This window comes from Solanum lycopersicum, chromosome 7 (assembly GCF_036512215.1).
Source record: "Solanum lycopersicum chromosome 7, SLM_r2.1".
Lineage (NCBI taxonomy): Eukaryota > Viridiplantae > Streptophyta > Magnoliopsida > Solanales > Solanaceae > Solanum > Solanum lycopersicum.
In genome coordinates this window covers 15,335,158-15,352,914 of record NC_090806.1, presented here as the reverse complement: position 1 = coordinate 15,352,914, position 17,757 = coordinate 15,335,158, and the positions used below count along the sequence as shown (strand labels likewise).

The 17,757-nt window shown below is 37.9% G+C and overlaps 1 protein-coding gene across 1 annotated transcript; it reads left to right on the top strand.

Annotated features, from left to right (window-relative positions):
• Positions 1-17,010: 17,010 nt before the first annotated feature.
• Positions 17,011-17,535, top strand: LOC138337318 (uncharacterized). The gene has a single exon (XM_069287226.1). It carries the CDS (start codon positions 17,011-17,013, stop codon positions 17,533-17,535), a length of 525 nt encoding a protein of 174 aa, XP_069143327.1.
• The last annotated feature ends 222 nt before the right edge of the window (positions 17,536-17,757 follow it).

The window sequence follows — 17,757 nt, the reverse complement described above, 5'->3', positions numbered from 1 at the left end:
TATTCCTTGTACAGTTGGGTCATTACATTTTGCGAAACCATTATGTGATCTGGGGGCAAGCATAAATCTCATGCCCCTCTCAATCTACAAGAAGTTGGGTTCGGGGATCCAAAACCCACTGTGATGCGGCTACTAATGGTTTATCGGACTGTGAAACGGTCTATAGGGATACTCTATGATGTGCTAGTAAAACTGGAGTCATTCATCTTTCCGGATGATTTTGTTATTCTTGATTGTGAGGTCGATTTTGAAGTGCCTATTATTCTTGGGAGGCCATTCCTTGCTACAGGTAGAGCATTAGTTGATATGGAGAAGGGACAGATGACTTTTCAGCTGAATAATGAAGAAGCGACCTTCAAAATTTGTAGGACCATGAGGCAGAGTGGTAAGCTCCAATCGGTATTTGCCGTATCCCACAAAGAAAAGATGAAGAAGGAGACTGAACATAAAAATGCAAAACAAGAGTTTATGGTTGGAGATTTGGTGCTTGTAGACAGTTTTGGGGTGCCTTGCGTTCCGGGGAAGCTCAAGTCTAAATGGACTGACCCCTACTTGATTATCCAAGTATTCCCTCATGGAGTAGTTTAGTTAAAATCCATGGAGGGAGTGCGGTTCAAGAGGAATAGAGATAGAATAAAACTCTATTTTGGGCATAAAGCATCGGGGAATAAAGTGATAGAGGCATACCATCTTGATGAAGTCTGAGTAATCAAGGGTCCCTAGTCGTGCCGCGACATTAAATCAGGCGCTTGTTGGGGGGCAACCCAATACTTATAGTCTTTTTAGTAATGGTAGCATTTTTCTACTAATGGGTTTTAAATTTGCAGGCACATCACCAGGAAATTTTGCAGAAAATTACTCTACAGCAGTCACTGACGGACACATCAACGGACCGTCGCGCCTGCGACGGACCGTCGTATGCATCCGTCGTACCAGGTTCATTCTTCTGTTATTTTGAAACTAGGGCACACGTGACGGAACAACGATGGGTCGTCACAACTGCGATGGACCGTCGTCGAGGAACCATCGCGTGATTAATAAAGTATACCCAACCCGACCCGGCTGAACCCTTTTTTCAAAATCAGAACGTTTAAACCCTTCAACCCCTCATTTTCACCCCCATTAATTCATTATTCCTCTCATCTCCCCTTTTTTTTAACTTCCACACTCTCTCAACCACCGATCATTGTCCTCTCACAATTCTCCCAAGCCCTAAAGTGTTAATCTACTAGTGAAAACTGCTGTTGTAGGTGTCTACCTTGCCACCAAGTACTTGTGCATTTGTTTTTATCCATTTCTAAGGTATGTGTCTCTAATTTATACTCATTTATCTTGCATTTGTGCTTACTAGTTAGTATTAAGCTTAGTTCCTTGTTGTATTTTGTTTACTTTAGATGACTCTGCCTAACCTAGGTTACAAATGTTCGAAATTGCCATGTTTACAACCCTAGACATAGGTGCTTTTGCCTTGCTAGTTTCCTAGGTAGTAGGGTTAGACACATATAGGTCAAAAACACTACAAGGTCGAAGTGGGTTCATCGGGTATGCGTAGGGTATCCTTAGTTCTGTCACTATCATGCAGAACGAGACCCCGATGACGGACCGTCGTAGCCACGATGAACCGTCGTAGGGTCCGTTGCAAAAGCCCTAGCACCCCTGTCCTAACGAACACATGTGACGGATTGTTGTCCTCGTGACGATCCGTGCTACACAACCGTCATGCTAGACAGAGACCCTGTTTCTAAGGGTCTCTCATTTTTTTCCAAGTGTCCTTCAACGGACACATGTGACGGACCGTCGTACCCACGACGGTCCGTCCTGCATGACCGTTATAACGGTCAGAGACCCCTCTCCTAAGGGTCTCCATATTTTTTTCTCAAGTGTCCTACGACGGAAATGTACGACGGACCGTCGTACATGTGACGATCCGTCCTGCACATACCGTCATGCTAGTCGGAGAATCTCCTTTAGGGTTCTCTATATATGCATAGTCTAAGTAAAACACGACGGACCTCACGACAGTCTGTCGTAGTCAAGATGAGCCGTTACCTGGCCCGTCGTTTGTCACTGCTTCTACAACAATGACATACTAGTTTTAATGTTTTATTTCGTATGGTTTCGCTTGTCTTATGTGCCACTGCTCGTACTAATATTGATCCTTTGCTGGTACTAACTATTATGGCACTCAAGCAAGACCGAACCTATGCACACGAGCGATCAAAGTCTGTCGCCCCGTCTGCACGCATGATCATTGGCTTTGATAATGAGCGGGACCCTGATTATGTGCCCCCAGGAACTTCCACACCTTCCCGTGCTGCACGTGCTCACAGAGCCACACCCAGAAAGGTGGAGTCCGGCGTATTCACTACCTTCCTGTCTGATGAGGAGCGCACAGTGACCGGCACACCCTCTGGGTCAGCCACACATGAGGAAGGAGCGTCTGGCTCCTTGGGAGTATCCTGGTCCGAGGAAGCCTCTGACTCTGCTGAGGTTCCCGCATCTGCCACTGCTGCAGCGTCGGCCTCGTCTGATGAGGCTGACGGTTCAGACTCTACATCCGGCGCACCAGCTCAGGTCTCCACCCCAGCCTCTGACCAGCCAAACCAGTGGTGTCTCGACTGCCAGTTTCAAGTTTACTCCGACGCCAAGTTCCTAACTGATAAAGGAGTGATGACTCGAACACTCACTTTGGAGTGGCGGGTACTTACAGGGAGTCTCCCGACGATACCTGAGATACACAACATCTTCACCAAACATCACTTGGAGTGGACAGCACGTCCGTTGGGATGATACATCGAGAAAATGGTCCGAGATTTCTACGCATCCTACGTAGCAACTCTCCGATCACAGATCGATAGGCGGGCTGCCCCCGCGAAACAGGCCCCACTGGAGCAGGTCCGAATTAGGGGCATGCAGGTTGACATTTCCCTGCCAGCCATCCGTCGTTTTCTATACGGCGAGAGTGTTAATGCTACTCGGACCCCCATCACTGCCGAGTTTGACTACCGCTGGCAGATAGTGATGGATGGCCACTTCTTGCGCGAGCCATCACTGAGAGTGACCACCAAGAGGTGGATGGCCCTGCACCTATCAGTAGATGGAGAGGGTGCCGATTGGGTGACTTAGCCGAAGGGGCCATCAAGAAGGCTAACCTCACGTTCACAGCAAAGTTCTTGTGGCTGCTTGTCCGTCACTGCTTTCCCTCACAGCTGCTTATAACATCGTTACTTGGGATCGAGCAGTGTTGATGGCGGCGATGATCGCCGGATTCGAGGTGGACTTCGCATGGCTTCTTCAGTCAGTCATGCACGAGAGGGCATTCAAGGTCACTACTACCTACCCTTTCCCGTGCATAATCTTTGCCCTTTGCAGGTCCGCAGGTGTGCTTATATCGCACGCAGATCAGCTGAAGACCCCGCAGGGCACTGTTGACGTCGGCATCATCAGAGACGAGGCCAATGAGTTGGATCCACGCTGAGGGCCCCGTCCAGAGCTGCCCCCACTTGCTGATGATCTTGCGGATACGGTAGCCCAGGCCCGCACCGCTACACAGGCGTCGAATTACACTACCCCGATCGAGTCTATCCCGGGTAGTAGCACATCCCCGAGCTCCTCTCGCACAGCCCCTCTATCGGCACAGGTCCCGCTTGCTAGGGTCCAAAATATAGAGGCACAAATGGCCACTCTTCTGCATCATATCCAACCATGGATGTAGAAGTCGATCATTGAGTCTGAAGAGCGTCTAGAGAGGAAAATGCAGTAGTTTACAGAGCAGAAGATTGCTGAGGTTAACCAGCGCCTGGACGCCTTTGAGTTGAGAGTGTTAGCCCGACCAGCCCCCCGGTGGATGTGTCGACTCTTCACGCTGCAGTCGACAGTCTTAGTGGAGACATCGACACAATCTTGGAGGTGAGGGTAACGGAGTCTGTCGAGCGTGCTGAGGACACTGTATTGGCGGCCTTGTTTGCTACTTCTGAAATTCCACCACCTCCCCCTCGAGAGAGTGCCAAGAGGCGTAGGGGTCGAGGAGAGGATGAGGCGGGAGCAAGGAAGAAGGAGCACCGAGAGATGGAGGCTGCTAGGAGAGCCTGACTTGCTGAGGAGGAGGCAAACTAGATCAGAGCATCACAGTTAGCGGCTGGGGCATCTAGCTCCCGCACTGTTGAGATAGCAGGAGGCACTACTGATGGTGCAGTTGTTGCTGAGGACACCATTGAGGGTGTCAAGATTGCAGAGGACGTGAGTTTTGGGGAATCGGACCCACCAGCTTGCTGATCGACGGCGCTTTGCGCCACAGGTTTGCTTCACCTACCACTCTAATATCTAGATTTTTTATGCATTGGGGACAATTGCATGCTTTTTTGTTGGGGTGGGGTAAATGGAAAGCGAGTGTTAGGGTGAAGTCTGAGTAGCCCAACTCACTATCCTCTTTTGGGGTTTTCTTGCCTGTGTTCTTTTTCCCCAAAAGAATAATTACTTTTTCTGTTGAACCGGCATGTTTATATCTTTTATACATTGTTTAACTCTGAAGCTTGATGGCAAATAGAGTTACACCATTGCATTACCCTAAGTATTCGATTCGAACTAGGTGTCTGATAATCTGGTATAGTGATGAGATGTCAAGTGAGTGTGAGGAACTCTGAATAGTCCACTATTGGTATTGAGCTAGAACTTGCCTGGTTAGTCCTGCTAAAAGTAAGCTGTAACAGACAATTAGGAAAGGATCATAGGCCCTTATTCAAGATAGACTATTTCTAGCCTAAATAAAAGAAACCAAATGAAAGTTATCCTTCTTTGATCCAAATAATCTGAGCTTAAAATTAGACCTTTCTTTTTCACCCCAACTAATCTTTTCTAAGAACAATATGTTGGCCTAGTCCCTCCTTGGACATGTGCACCTCAGTTTATGCCAAAAACATAAGTTGAGGGTGGCTAATGCATAAACAACCTTCGTTATGGCCCTGACCCAACTTTGGGTATTGTGTACCTTGACTCATGGCAAAGCCATGAGTTGAGGGTGGCTACTATGAGGAATGCTCTGGAAAGTGGGGTTGAAAGAACAAAGAGAGAGAAAGAACAAAAGTAAAGTGACTCAAGAATTAGATGAAAAGAAAAGTAAAGAAAAAGAAAAATACACAAGAAATACAAGCAAGAAAAGAAGAGAGTCACTTACACAAATGAAGAAAGAAGAAAAAATAGCAAGGTGAAAGAATATGAGAAACTGGGCGAGATAAAATGATAGACTGTGGAATGTTTAGCCGATATGTCAAGGAGGGAAAAAAGTCACTAAATTATACCAAAATATACCTTACCTGACCCTGAGCCTCTGTTACTAGCTATAAACGTCCTATCGTGATCTTAAGGGTTGCATAGCGAACTTAAGGCAGTGAAAATAAGGCCAAGCTTATGGCAAAAAGGTACGAATAAGTGTCACTTTGTTCTGAGAGTGAGTTTTGAAAAGTAATCCTTATACTCAAACTAAAATCATTATGTGAAAAAGGAGGATTTAAAGTGAGGACACTAGTTGCAAACCCAGAATTTTTTAGCACCTCGGTGAGAAAATAAAGAGGATAGGTCTTAGTGCGTGGTTAGTCTGTGTCATGTTCTGATCCCACAAAATTCAAGCCCAATAGTGATAGCATGCATAGATTTGATGAGATTAATCGGGATTGATAGCCAAATGATTGCAAAGGATAAAATATGGATACTATTGTACAAAGATTGTGTAGTGAGTCATAGTGCGTCGCTTGAGGACAAACAACGAATTTATGTTGAGGTTGTTGATATACCGTGGTTTCACGGTATTATTAATACTTCTTCCTTAAGTTTAGTGTGTCCAAAAACCTTTTTGTGCTAATTTTTATATAAGTTTCTCTTTGTTTTGTAGAAAATCTGTCCAAAGCTGAATGCCGAGATTTTGAGCGAAGAAATGCAGAAGAGACCACCTACAGAGCTTATGACGATCCGAATTGCTTGTGACGGTCCGTAGGTGGTAGCGTAGTGCAGTTGCTAAAGGAAGATGGGGAAGTCTGACAAAGTATGGGATTACGAAGCTTGTGACAGTCCGTCGTGGCTATGACGGTCCGTCCTGCAGGTTCGTCGTGAAGTTCAGAGAAGTGACCCCAGTACCCAGATTCCATGAGTTGAAGTGTTTTAGAACGAAGACCCTCGACGGACCGTTGTGCCTATGACGGTCCGTCATACTTGCCGTCCAGGGGAATGAAGAGAGCAGTAGAAGAAATTGCACAAGTATGGGACGACGGAGTCCATGACGGTCTGTCGTGACCACGACGGTCCATCGCGAGGTCCGTCGACGCAGCCGCGTTTTGGCAGATTTCTAGCAATTTGAATCCTTGTTTAATTAGGTTTTTATTTTTTATAAATAGTTTGAAAAAACTCGTTTTTGAGGTTAGACTCCGTATTGTTAGGCTCCATGTTACTAGACTTTTGGATTGTTGGATTGTTGGAATTTTTGATTGTTGATTAGTGTTAGATTTTGAGATTCTTACAAGTGATTTTTGGTGATTAATCAAGCAATTTTTCGGACTTTATTCTTTCTCATTGAAGTAAGTACATGAATTCTTATTTAATATATTTGAATATTGTGTTTATGGTATGAGTAACTAAACTCCATAACTAGGGTTGTGGGAACCATAGGCAAATAATGAGATAAACCCTAACTAAAATAACAATTCTAGAATATTGTCTTGCATGTATTAATAATTCTTTCGTTTAGATGTCTTTTTAACGGATGGACAACATTAGAACTCGCCTTAGTGCTACTTGCCGGACCAAGGAGGTAGATAATAGGAAAAAAATTATTAACATAGATTTAGTGTATACTATCTAATAGGCTAGTATTGATTGGTATGAGGTAATAACTTAGTCAAATATCGAATACGATGCTTAATATGAGGTTATAGGAACACATGTAGCCGGACCAAGGTGCGGAGTGAGATTTTCTATATGCCGGAACAATGATTTAGAAATACATAACTTATCACTTTGCATGCAAGATACTAGGAAAGAATTGTTATTGTTAGAGTTATCAAGTTATGAACCTGTGGGGAACACGTAAACCCTAGTTACTTTGATTAATTGATTAAAACCCAACATTAAAAGTTGTCAAGTGTCTCTTTCAAGTTCGTTATTTATTTTCACTTATTTAGAGATAGAAACCCCCCTTTTTATGTTTTTACTTTCCAAGGAAGTCAATGACCAAACAATAGTAATAATAGGTTGAAGTTACGTCTAGACTATTTTTCTCGTGGGAACGATCCCAACCTCACTAGTTGGGTTATTTATTTGACATGACCGCTTTACTTCTTATTTGAGAAGTAAGTTTGAGCGTATCATGCACAACCATCGATGGGATAAAAAAACTCCCAAAAACTCAGTCCGGAAAAATTGGCTAAGTATTGATCGACGGACGGATCGACGTCTTGTAGGTCAGAAGAAGGTACGTATTCCATGACCGTCGATCAAGACCCCAATTCACCCACTCTCTAAATGAGCTACGGATGACCAGCACGTTCCGTAGGTCTTACCATAGGTGGAAAATTTGCAGATAGTTAAGGGGAAATGAAGTTTAGTCAACTTCAAATGATCCTCACTTTTAGAAAAAAAATTAATTAGGTGTCCCATGACCTACCAACAGATATATAATTTAATTCTCTTTCCATAGACATCGACCTTGCTAAAATCAGACATCCGAGTAAAAAGTTATGTCCATTTTAGTAAAAGTCTGTCGAACAGTCCCTGACGTCAGATCCAATGACGGGACGTCAGGCAGACGATGGACAATCAGTCCTGGCCGTCGTTTGGCCTGACGACATTTCTCTGGTATCTTTTTGACCTTTCCCACTCCGTTTAAACCCTAAGTTACATCGTTTCGACCCTAAATCACCATATTTTAGTAAGTTTAAGCCTAGAAACATATTTAAAACATACCCAAGTCAAATCATTAAATCAACACCTAGAAAATTAGAAGCAAGAGAGGAGAAAAAACTCAAGAATCGTGTTTCAAGAATACCACAAGTTCTAGAATTTCCAGCCCCGAAACATAAGTATTACTCTGTGGATTTCATCACCAGGTATGTGGGATTTCACTAGTGAGTTCCTTTCACCCATTGGGTCCCTAACTTTCAGTCAGATTCTTGATTTTCATATAATGCTTAGACCTAGGTTTCTAGAACTTTAATAGAACTTCCTAAATTTATTAAATATATATTTCAAATCACATTATAATGTTATTACTCAGATAATTGCATGAATTTTAGAACCCTAACTTTGTAATTCTTTAGTTCTTGAATTACATATGCTGGATCAGATATTTCAGACACTTCAGATATACATGCCTCAATTAAAAAGACATAATTACCAGATTAATTGTTGCATTCAGTTTGCATGTTCAGTTTTGAGCTATCCATTATTTACAGAAACTCAGCGATAATCAGTTATTTACAAAGATTATGTAATACAAGACTTATGCATCTTGTATGTATGCCAAGGTCTCGATTTCTATCTAACTAGGTGTCAATATCCTTGAAAATTTAATTCACGTATGACTTATGTATCACTACGAAATTTGGGCAAGGGAACCCAATTTTGAATCCCTTAGACAACAAAAACATCATTTATTATATTTTTGTCCACATGACCTTGGGATCCTAGATCGAACCCCAACATCAATGTTCCTTCTTTATTTTTCTCCTTTGAATTACCTCTTACTTAACCGAGCGGTCGTGGGATCAAACCCCCACAACCCCTTTTATTTATTTATTTTTATCTATTTCTCCTTGTCTATTTCAAGTTGGCTATGAGGTTGTGGGATCAACCCCCCACATCCTCTCTTAATTTTTCTTTTATTCTACTCCTTAAATCTTCCTAAGAGGTTTGGGTTCGATTCCCACACGCCTCACCTTTCTTTTATTTTTATTTTCCCTTTCTCCTTTACTATCCTTCACAGCTTTGAGCTTGTGGGTTCGATTCCCACGCCTCACATTCATTTTCTTTTATTTTTTCTTTGCTTCCACTCGCTGCTTGGAGGTCGTGGGTTCGATTTCCATGCCTCCCATTTTACTTTTATTAAATATTTTTGTACTTTACTTTTCAGCCAGCACACCCAAAATCAAACTCCCTTGACCCCATTTCCCTTTTGACGTTTTAGTGCTTTTCAAGGGTAAGGTCGCCTGTTCGATTTTAATGACCTCACCTAATTTATACCAATTTCTAGGTTTATACATCTGTGTTTAGCCGAAACAACTTATAATTTACTGGAAATTTTTTCACATTTTTCAGATCACTTCCTTCAATATTTGCACTTGAATTCATAGGGTAATTTGTAGATCATTTAATACATTTTGGGGTTTATTGTTCATTGATTCGTTTATTTAAAAGATTGATACTTAAATCAGACACACTTTCATTTTAATGAACATCATGATTTACATAGGTTTATGCACGTAAATTTACAACAAAAACATTATTAAATTGAAGCCTTAATTAGAGAACCTAATTCATTGTAACATATTTGCACATGCACACACTTGCACATAATTTCGAATACATGGTTGTCATTCATACGATATAAAGTTCACAAACATAATCATATCCATCACGAAAACATAAAATATACCTAAATCTACCAGCAATCATACCCAACCTATGATTCATTGGGAGCTAGTGACAGGGGCATGCAAAAGGGGAAATAATCCTAGTTTTCGGATTAATAATATGAACCTTAAGGGATATCTTGGGAAAGGGACCAACAGAGAAGAAAACTCATACCTTATTGACAAAAAACTTGACCAAGAACACGTCTAATTTTCCTCAATTTCAACTCCACTCTAAAGACAACCTCCCTTAGCCTAGTGTGCGATTAACGTTTGTTTTCTTGTGAGTTCTTCAAGTGTGAAAAACTTGGTTTACTTTTCTGCTTTTGTATTTTACCTTTGTAGATAAAATACGTGACAAATAATAAGAGAGATTGAGAATGAGAGTTGAGAGATAAACGTGAGGGAGTGGGAGTTGTAGGATGCTTAGTTTTAGGACTTAGTCAATAAGGTTTTGTTTATTTAATAAAAATATTATTTTTATTTTATTTTAAATAAGATAATGAATAATAATTATTACTTAATTATATTAATTTGATAGCTTAAATAAAAATCACTTAATTCATTGCTTCCACCTACGTTCGAACCCTGGTGGAGCAAGACTTCACTTCATGAGCCTATTTTCGGCCCCCTCTCCCAAAATTTCCCTTCCACCTTATTAATTAGATAATTAATTACATATTTTGGGTAATTACAATACTACCCTTAGCCAATAAAAAAGACCATTTTATCCCTAGACCCTTCAAACCTAAGATTTCCCCTTTTTAAGTCCGTTAAAGACTCCTTCAAGTAAATCTTCGTATACGAGAGCCCTACGTGGTTGGACCCAAACTTTCCAAGCTCAACTAACTCCCCAAGTTAGTTGTCTTGGCTGTAGCAAGGGTTCTGAGGTGTGTTTCTACACACATTTGTCTGTGTGAACCCTGGTCTAATCATAGGCATTCTTTACATATTAAGCATTTTTTATGTTATCCATTTTTAGGGTTGTTACACAGTGTATATACCAAAATATCAGTGAGAGAAAGTTTAAATTTTTAATCCTATATGTTAATGACATTTTACATATTGATAATGATTTAAGCATATTGCGTGAGACGAAAGATTTTCTCTCTATGACCTTTGAAATGACATATATGGGTGAGACATCCTATGTGATAGGGATAGAAATATTCTGTGATAAATCACAAGGATTATTGAAACTGTCTCAAAAAGCTTTACCAAAAGTGTTATGAAGAGATTTAACATGAACATTTGTTCAGTAGGAATAGTTCCTATTAAAAAAAAGGAAAAATTTAATCTCATGTTATGCCCAAAGAATGATGTAGAACGAATGGAAATGATTTCAATTCCTTAATCTTCTATTGTTGAATGTTTGATGTATGTTCAAACTTTCACAAGATTGTATATTAACTTTTACGGTTAGAATGTTAGGAAGATATCAAAGTATCCCTTGAATGAATCACTGAAAAGCTATAAAAATGTTTATGGCACGTTATGAAGCTACAATTCATATTTTATGGCTGAGAAACTTTGCTTCAGGACTTGGGATTGTCAATACCATTACCTAGCAGCTGAAAAAAAATTTTGATAATGTTGCAGCCGTATTCTTCTCCAAGAATGATAAGTACTCCAAATGTGTCAAACATATGGAATTAAAGTACTTTACTTTCAAGGATGAATTTCAAAAACAAAGAATTTTACTTAATAATATTAAGATTGATCTAATTATTATAGATCCGTTAACGAATGACTTACAATCAAATACATTTAAAGAACATGTTCAAATAATGTGTCTTGGTTGTACTTATGATTAATATATTTATGATGTTTTACACTCTGAGCTCAAATTATGTGTTTCAGATATACATTAATTCATATCTTGTTTCTCATAATGGTGTACACATTATAATTTTATATACTACAAGATAAGTGTGTATGAGACAATATTGTCGACCGTAATGTTATATGTTTTTATAGCTTATGAACCTAGTATGATAAATTGATAATGTAGTAGTATAAGGAGGTATGTACCTTAAAATTTATTTATAACCGCCATAACTCTCATTAGTAGTTTGTTATATTGTGGTATGCATGATGTACATTATAGAAGAGAATTATTGTATGCGTAACTAATGTTTATTAAGTATTAATGATATATGGTTACCGGGACAAGTGGGAGAATGTTAAAATTATTATTAGTTATTCTTATTTATGAAACAAGTTTATTTGTAATTCACTTTATACCACAAATAATATTTAATAAGGAATAGATCTTGTCCGTATATTGGTTACTTGATGGACATACCAAATTAAATCATAACCTTTATCAATTGGTTCCCCTCAACCCATTAGGGTGACCACACATTTTCTACAATAATTCTATCGTTGACGGTTGTAATCATATAAATTTAGGAAAGGAGGTAGAAACCAATTTATGACTATCGCTTCCGTTTTTCTCTGTGACGATGTCTTCCTCATGTGCTCCTAACCGCTCTATGTAAGATTATCTGGTTCCAAATCCTGATATTAATTAATAAAGTATTTAATATTACTACTAGTACTTTTTTAGTGAAAATAGGCCCATATAAAATACAACTCACATTACTTAATTTTTCAATAGAAAGAATGAAGCACATAAATTCAATTTTTTATTACATAGACTCTCCACACTTTGCCATGCCAATGATGAGTAATCATTGTTGTAACAAAATACCATTTTCTTTAGTCTAACAATTAGTGTTTACAAATGAAAGTTTTGGTAACTCTCAAAATGGTTTAGATGAATGGAAAAAAAAGGAAAGACAGATAAATATACAACATACCAAATTGAATTTTGAGGTCTTTGTTGGTATATGGCCGAAGAAATTTTTTATTGTATCATCTAATGATAGTACTTATCAATACAAAATTGAGATAGGTCTACCATTTTGTTCACATGATACGAAGAAGAAGTGGATTCAACGTAGAAATTTTGTCCATGCAACATTCCTATAGCCACATGCCAACAAAATTAAGCAGAAAAAATTGAAAGCAATATTAAAAAAATCAACAAAATATGACAAAGTTTAATTAATACTCATGGAAGAAGATGAAGAGAAATCAAAGAAAAACAGTGAGAGAAAAAAAGCAAAGTGAAAGATAAAATAGATAGAAAGTTGGAGACAGAAAAATTGAAGGAACTCAACTCTTTTTTATGTCATCTTCAGAGTCAGCTCACGTGGAAGAAGAGAGATTTCGTGGGGGGAGGGGGGGGGGGGTCAAACAAAAAGCTCCACAAAAGTTAAAACAATCAATAGCCAATTAAATAGGTATGCATTAATAGTAAAAATTAGATAACTCTGGGTACAATACTTAATATTATATAAAAATATAAGTGCTGAAAATTGTTGGTTAATTGAGTTTTTTTTTTCAACTTTTTATCGTCATCATCGGAGAAAATTACAGTGATGTATTTGAACTACTTTTTAATGAATATGATCCTGACAAAGTAATTGAATTGCTTATATATTTCTTTAAAGTGGATATCCTTTGAGAAAATCCTTGATAAGTCATGGATCCTAAATTTTATTATATTTTCAGTGGTTGTTTGATGTGATGGATAAGGAGAGTTTATTCAGGGATAAATTTTATGTACCCTTTATTCACTTGTGTGGTTGCAAAAGCGATAACTTATCCCCAAATAAAAATTAATACCGGAATAAGTTATCCCTTCTATGGGGTTGTATAGTAATTCTTGGATATGTTACCCCACAATAAACTAGATAATGCCAAGTAACCCTTTAAACCTTTTTTATACGTCATTTTTCAGATATATGTATATTTACATTATTTGTAATACCACGTGTAATTATATTCACTACTTATTGTTATGATAATTATTCATATTTTTCAATTAAAAAATTACTCTATATAAATATAATTTTTATTTGTTGATTCTTTGACTAATTCTTATGTTTAAAATATATTTTAATTTCTCATAAATATTCTTTCACTTAAATAAATTTAAGAGAGACGTTCTATTTTTAAGCTAAATAAGAAAAAAATATTTCTAAATATATATGGTATTTATCATGGGAATAAAAAAAATATTTAAGCTAAATAAAATGAAAGTGTTATATTAAAATATGAATCCCTAAAGATTGCAAAGAAAAGATTATAAACTAAATGAAGTGAAGGGTAATTTTGTAAAAAATAACTTGTTCTTAAAATTTATGCGTTGTATGTTATATTGAATAAAACAAACCAAACACTCAATAAGAACTAATCTCAACATAAATCATCCCATCATAACTAATCTGACAAAACTTATCGAAAAGTAGTTTATCCAAACAAAACTTATTCAACCATAACTTATCCTATCATGATTCATATTAAAATTACCAAATGACCCCATATAGTATACAATGGAGCATACATATTCAAAATGGGTTTAAAAGCCCAAAATTAGCAGTTTGGCCCAAGTAACCAATTCAAGCGGACGAAAACTAGTCTTGAGCCCAATTTTATTATTTAATTTATTTTTAGTTATTTATTTAATTGTATTTGCTTTTCATGTATTGGTTCTAACTTTAAATATTTAAACTAATTTTTAGTTAAATCCCTAAACTGTAACAATCAGGTTCGGTCATTATAGAAATGCCAAAAAGGAAAATATTGGGGCCAGAATAACGTCTTTGTTGTGTTAGTATTTTTCCATCCTTTTTCGAATTTGGAGATAATCGGAGTCATCAAGGTGTAGGGAAATGTTGTAGCGATTGGGTGGAGTAAATATGAATAAATTACATAATCGATCAGATAACTCATTAGGGAATCCATATGACTTTATGGAATTGAATTGGATAAGTAGATCTCCGGAATTGATCTTAAGGTTAAAGGTATTTTCTGAGCGCAGTGGGTTGAGATATGTTACAAAATAGGGGAATTTCTAAGAGCTCAAAGTCCCCAAAATTGCCGCTGAAATGAAATGAAGCATTGCGTATGGACAAGACTTAAAAGTTATAGAATTTTTGAGGAGCTCACTGGTTTGGAAAAATCGCTGCAGCGACGCTGCTACAAAGGGATGGGTGCCTCTGTGGCAAGAGAGTCGCGAATAATATTGTAAATAAAATCCCTAAATGACCTTATTTGAAATTTTTTTACTTTTTGAGCTAAAGAATACCTTGTACTATTCCAACTCGTTTACCACCATTCTTGAAGCTAATGGTAAGATTTTCACTCTCAAAATTTGCTTTTCAATCCGTCGAACATAATAGAATGGGTCAACATTGATGGGGAAAGGTTTCTTGTAGATTCTATGGTGAAATTAACCTTAATTATACTAGTTGGGATCATGTATATGATCTAGGATTCCTAGAATTATTAGTAATCCGGGTAATTAGTGATTTTCTTTTGATTTCCTTGTATTCTAAACTTTTTGTAGACCAAGAACAAGCAGAACAAATTCAGAAAAGGAAGGATCAAGTTTCTTAAGGTTTTAAGCTTTTTTCAAGGTAGGTGATGGTTGTAATTTCATGACTATGTGATGTATGCATGTTCTTTCTTCGTTATGGTAGTTGTATGTATATGAATTTTACAACATTGATTATGTTGTTGTAATTGATATAGATGAATAGTATAGTCATGAAATCATGATTTAATGTGTGATCTAAATGAGGTACTCTTTATTGTGATTGTGATGTGTGAATGGGGATTGAATCCCCACATTCTGGAAAGCTAACTTGGATCGGATTTCCATGTTTCGGCATAAATTTTGGATCAGGTTGTAAAATTACGGAATAAGTATGAGATCAGATTTCCACGTTTTAGCAAGCTAACTATAATCTCGTACCACATCGGAGCAGTTACAGTTTGAGTTTTGATTCCTTTAGAAGACCAATGATGTGTTAAGCATGTGAATTGTGTTATCGAATTGTCATGTTGATAAGGTTTTTATGTTGGTATATATGCATGTGAATATAATGTTTTTTCGACTTGGTTATACTGCAATAGTTGGATAGTCTCGTGATCCTACTAGTATACGATATTTGTGTACTGATTCTGCACATGCGCTTATTTTTGTTGAGTGTAGGGCATCTTCAAGAGGCTATTGACATACCTTGCTTAGGAGATTAGATATAATCGTATCGACTTTAAGGGTGAGATGCATCTCCCAGAATGCCACGGAGTTCTCTTTAGTCTATTTCCACCATTTTTAGACTTAGACCATTGTTTTACTTAGTTAAAATAGTTTTATTATTATTTTCTTGTTTAGACTTAGTTTTCGCTAGTAGTTTTGGTACATTGATTTTCAGATCTTAGGTGTATCTTCCACAAATTTTAGTTTTTAGATCTTTGTTTAGTAATGTAATTTCACTTTTAGTCATTCAATTCCTTAACTTAAATGCCTTAGTTTTTGAATAATTGCTTGACTTGGATAGTAGTAGCGGTTGTCCTACCTTCTTGTAGGTGTGGGTGCTAATCACGAACAGCTTTGGATCGTGACAAAGTTGGTATAAGAGACTAGGTTTGTCAATCTCGATGTACCAAAATGATTCTAACAGAGTCTCGCGGAATCATATGGGGACAACTTTAGTTTTCTTTGAGAGGGTATAGAACTTTAGGAAGTCTCAATTTTCACTTGTCTCCATCGTGGTATGACTTGATTCCAATTGGTATCTGTCAATTCAAATTTGTATCTAAGTTCTTTCACTATTTTTTGTGTAGATGATTAATACTAGGGACAACAGCGTTAGGTTCGTAGCTCTCGTCAATGTTCCATCAAAGGAATGCACAACAAGAGGTCGGGGTTGAGGAAGAGGTAGAGGAAGACCTATGGGTAGAGGCCTTGGGAGAGTTACACATGATGTGAATGAGGCGCTGATTGACAATGTTTCGGTGAATGAGAATCCTCTGGAACACAATGAAGAGATAGAAAAGGAAGTTGAGATTGAAGATGTTGACGAGGATGAATAGGAGGAAGGAATGTAGGCTGAAGCGACAGGGATCCCTACCATCGATCTGGTGTTAATTACACAAATTATATCATTCTTGAAAGGGTTGGCTGGTACAGGAATGCTTCCACCCACTCAAACCCATACTAATCCTCTGGTAGCTAGAACCGTTCCCATGACGAGTGAAGTGGGAGGTAACAATGTCGTCTTTTGCCATTTTTGGGTTCTGTGATGTCTATTAATCAGAATAATATGTCGACCAAGTTTATGGAGCTCAAGCGTCCGATATTTTTTTGTTCTGAGGCTGAACATGCTTATGAGTTCATTTTGAATTGTTATGAGAGCTACATAAATTGGGTATTTTCCACCAACATGATGGAGAGCCAGTTATAGTCTCCCAAGTCTATCATGCTTTCCCTATTTTGTTGATGGGATTTAAAACTTGGACTGATTTGGTGATTTTAGATATGACTGATTCTGATATTATCTTAGGCATGGCTTGGTTGTCCCCCTATCATGATGTACTTAATTATAATACTAAGTCTTTGACTCTAAAAATTCTGGGAAGGGAAAGATTCGAGTTGGAAGGGGTGTACAAGCCTAAGAAAGTAAAGGTTATATCCTTCATATGGGATAATACACTAGTAGAGCAACGTTTGTTAGCTTATTTGGCTCACGTTAGGGATGTTAAAAGTGAGGCTTCGTCCATTTGGTCAATTCTTGTAGTGTCTGAGTTTAGTGAAGTATTTTTCAATGATTTTCCTGGCTTGCCTCCGGATAGAGACATAGATTTTTGTATTGACTTAGATCCTGGTACTCGTCCCATTTCCACTCCTTCATATCGCATGGATCTGGCAAAACTGAGAGAGCTTAAGGCTCAAACCCAAGAGTTCTTTTATAAGGGATTTATTAATCCTTGTTCTTCCCCATGGCGTGATCCAATTTTATTTGTCAAGAAGAATGATGGTAGCATGAGGATGTACATAGATTAACGACAATGGAATAGATTCACTATTTGGAATAGGTATCCCTTGCACAGAATAGATGATCACTTTAATCAATTGGAAGGTGCAACAATCTTTTATAAGATTGATTTAAGATGCGTGTATCATCAATTAAAAACTAGGTTGGAAAATGTACCCAAAACAGTGTTTACGACTCATTATGAGCATTATGAATTTTTGGTGATGTCGTTTGGATTGACTAATGGACCT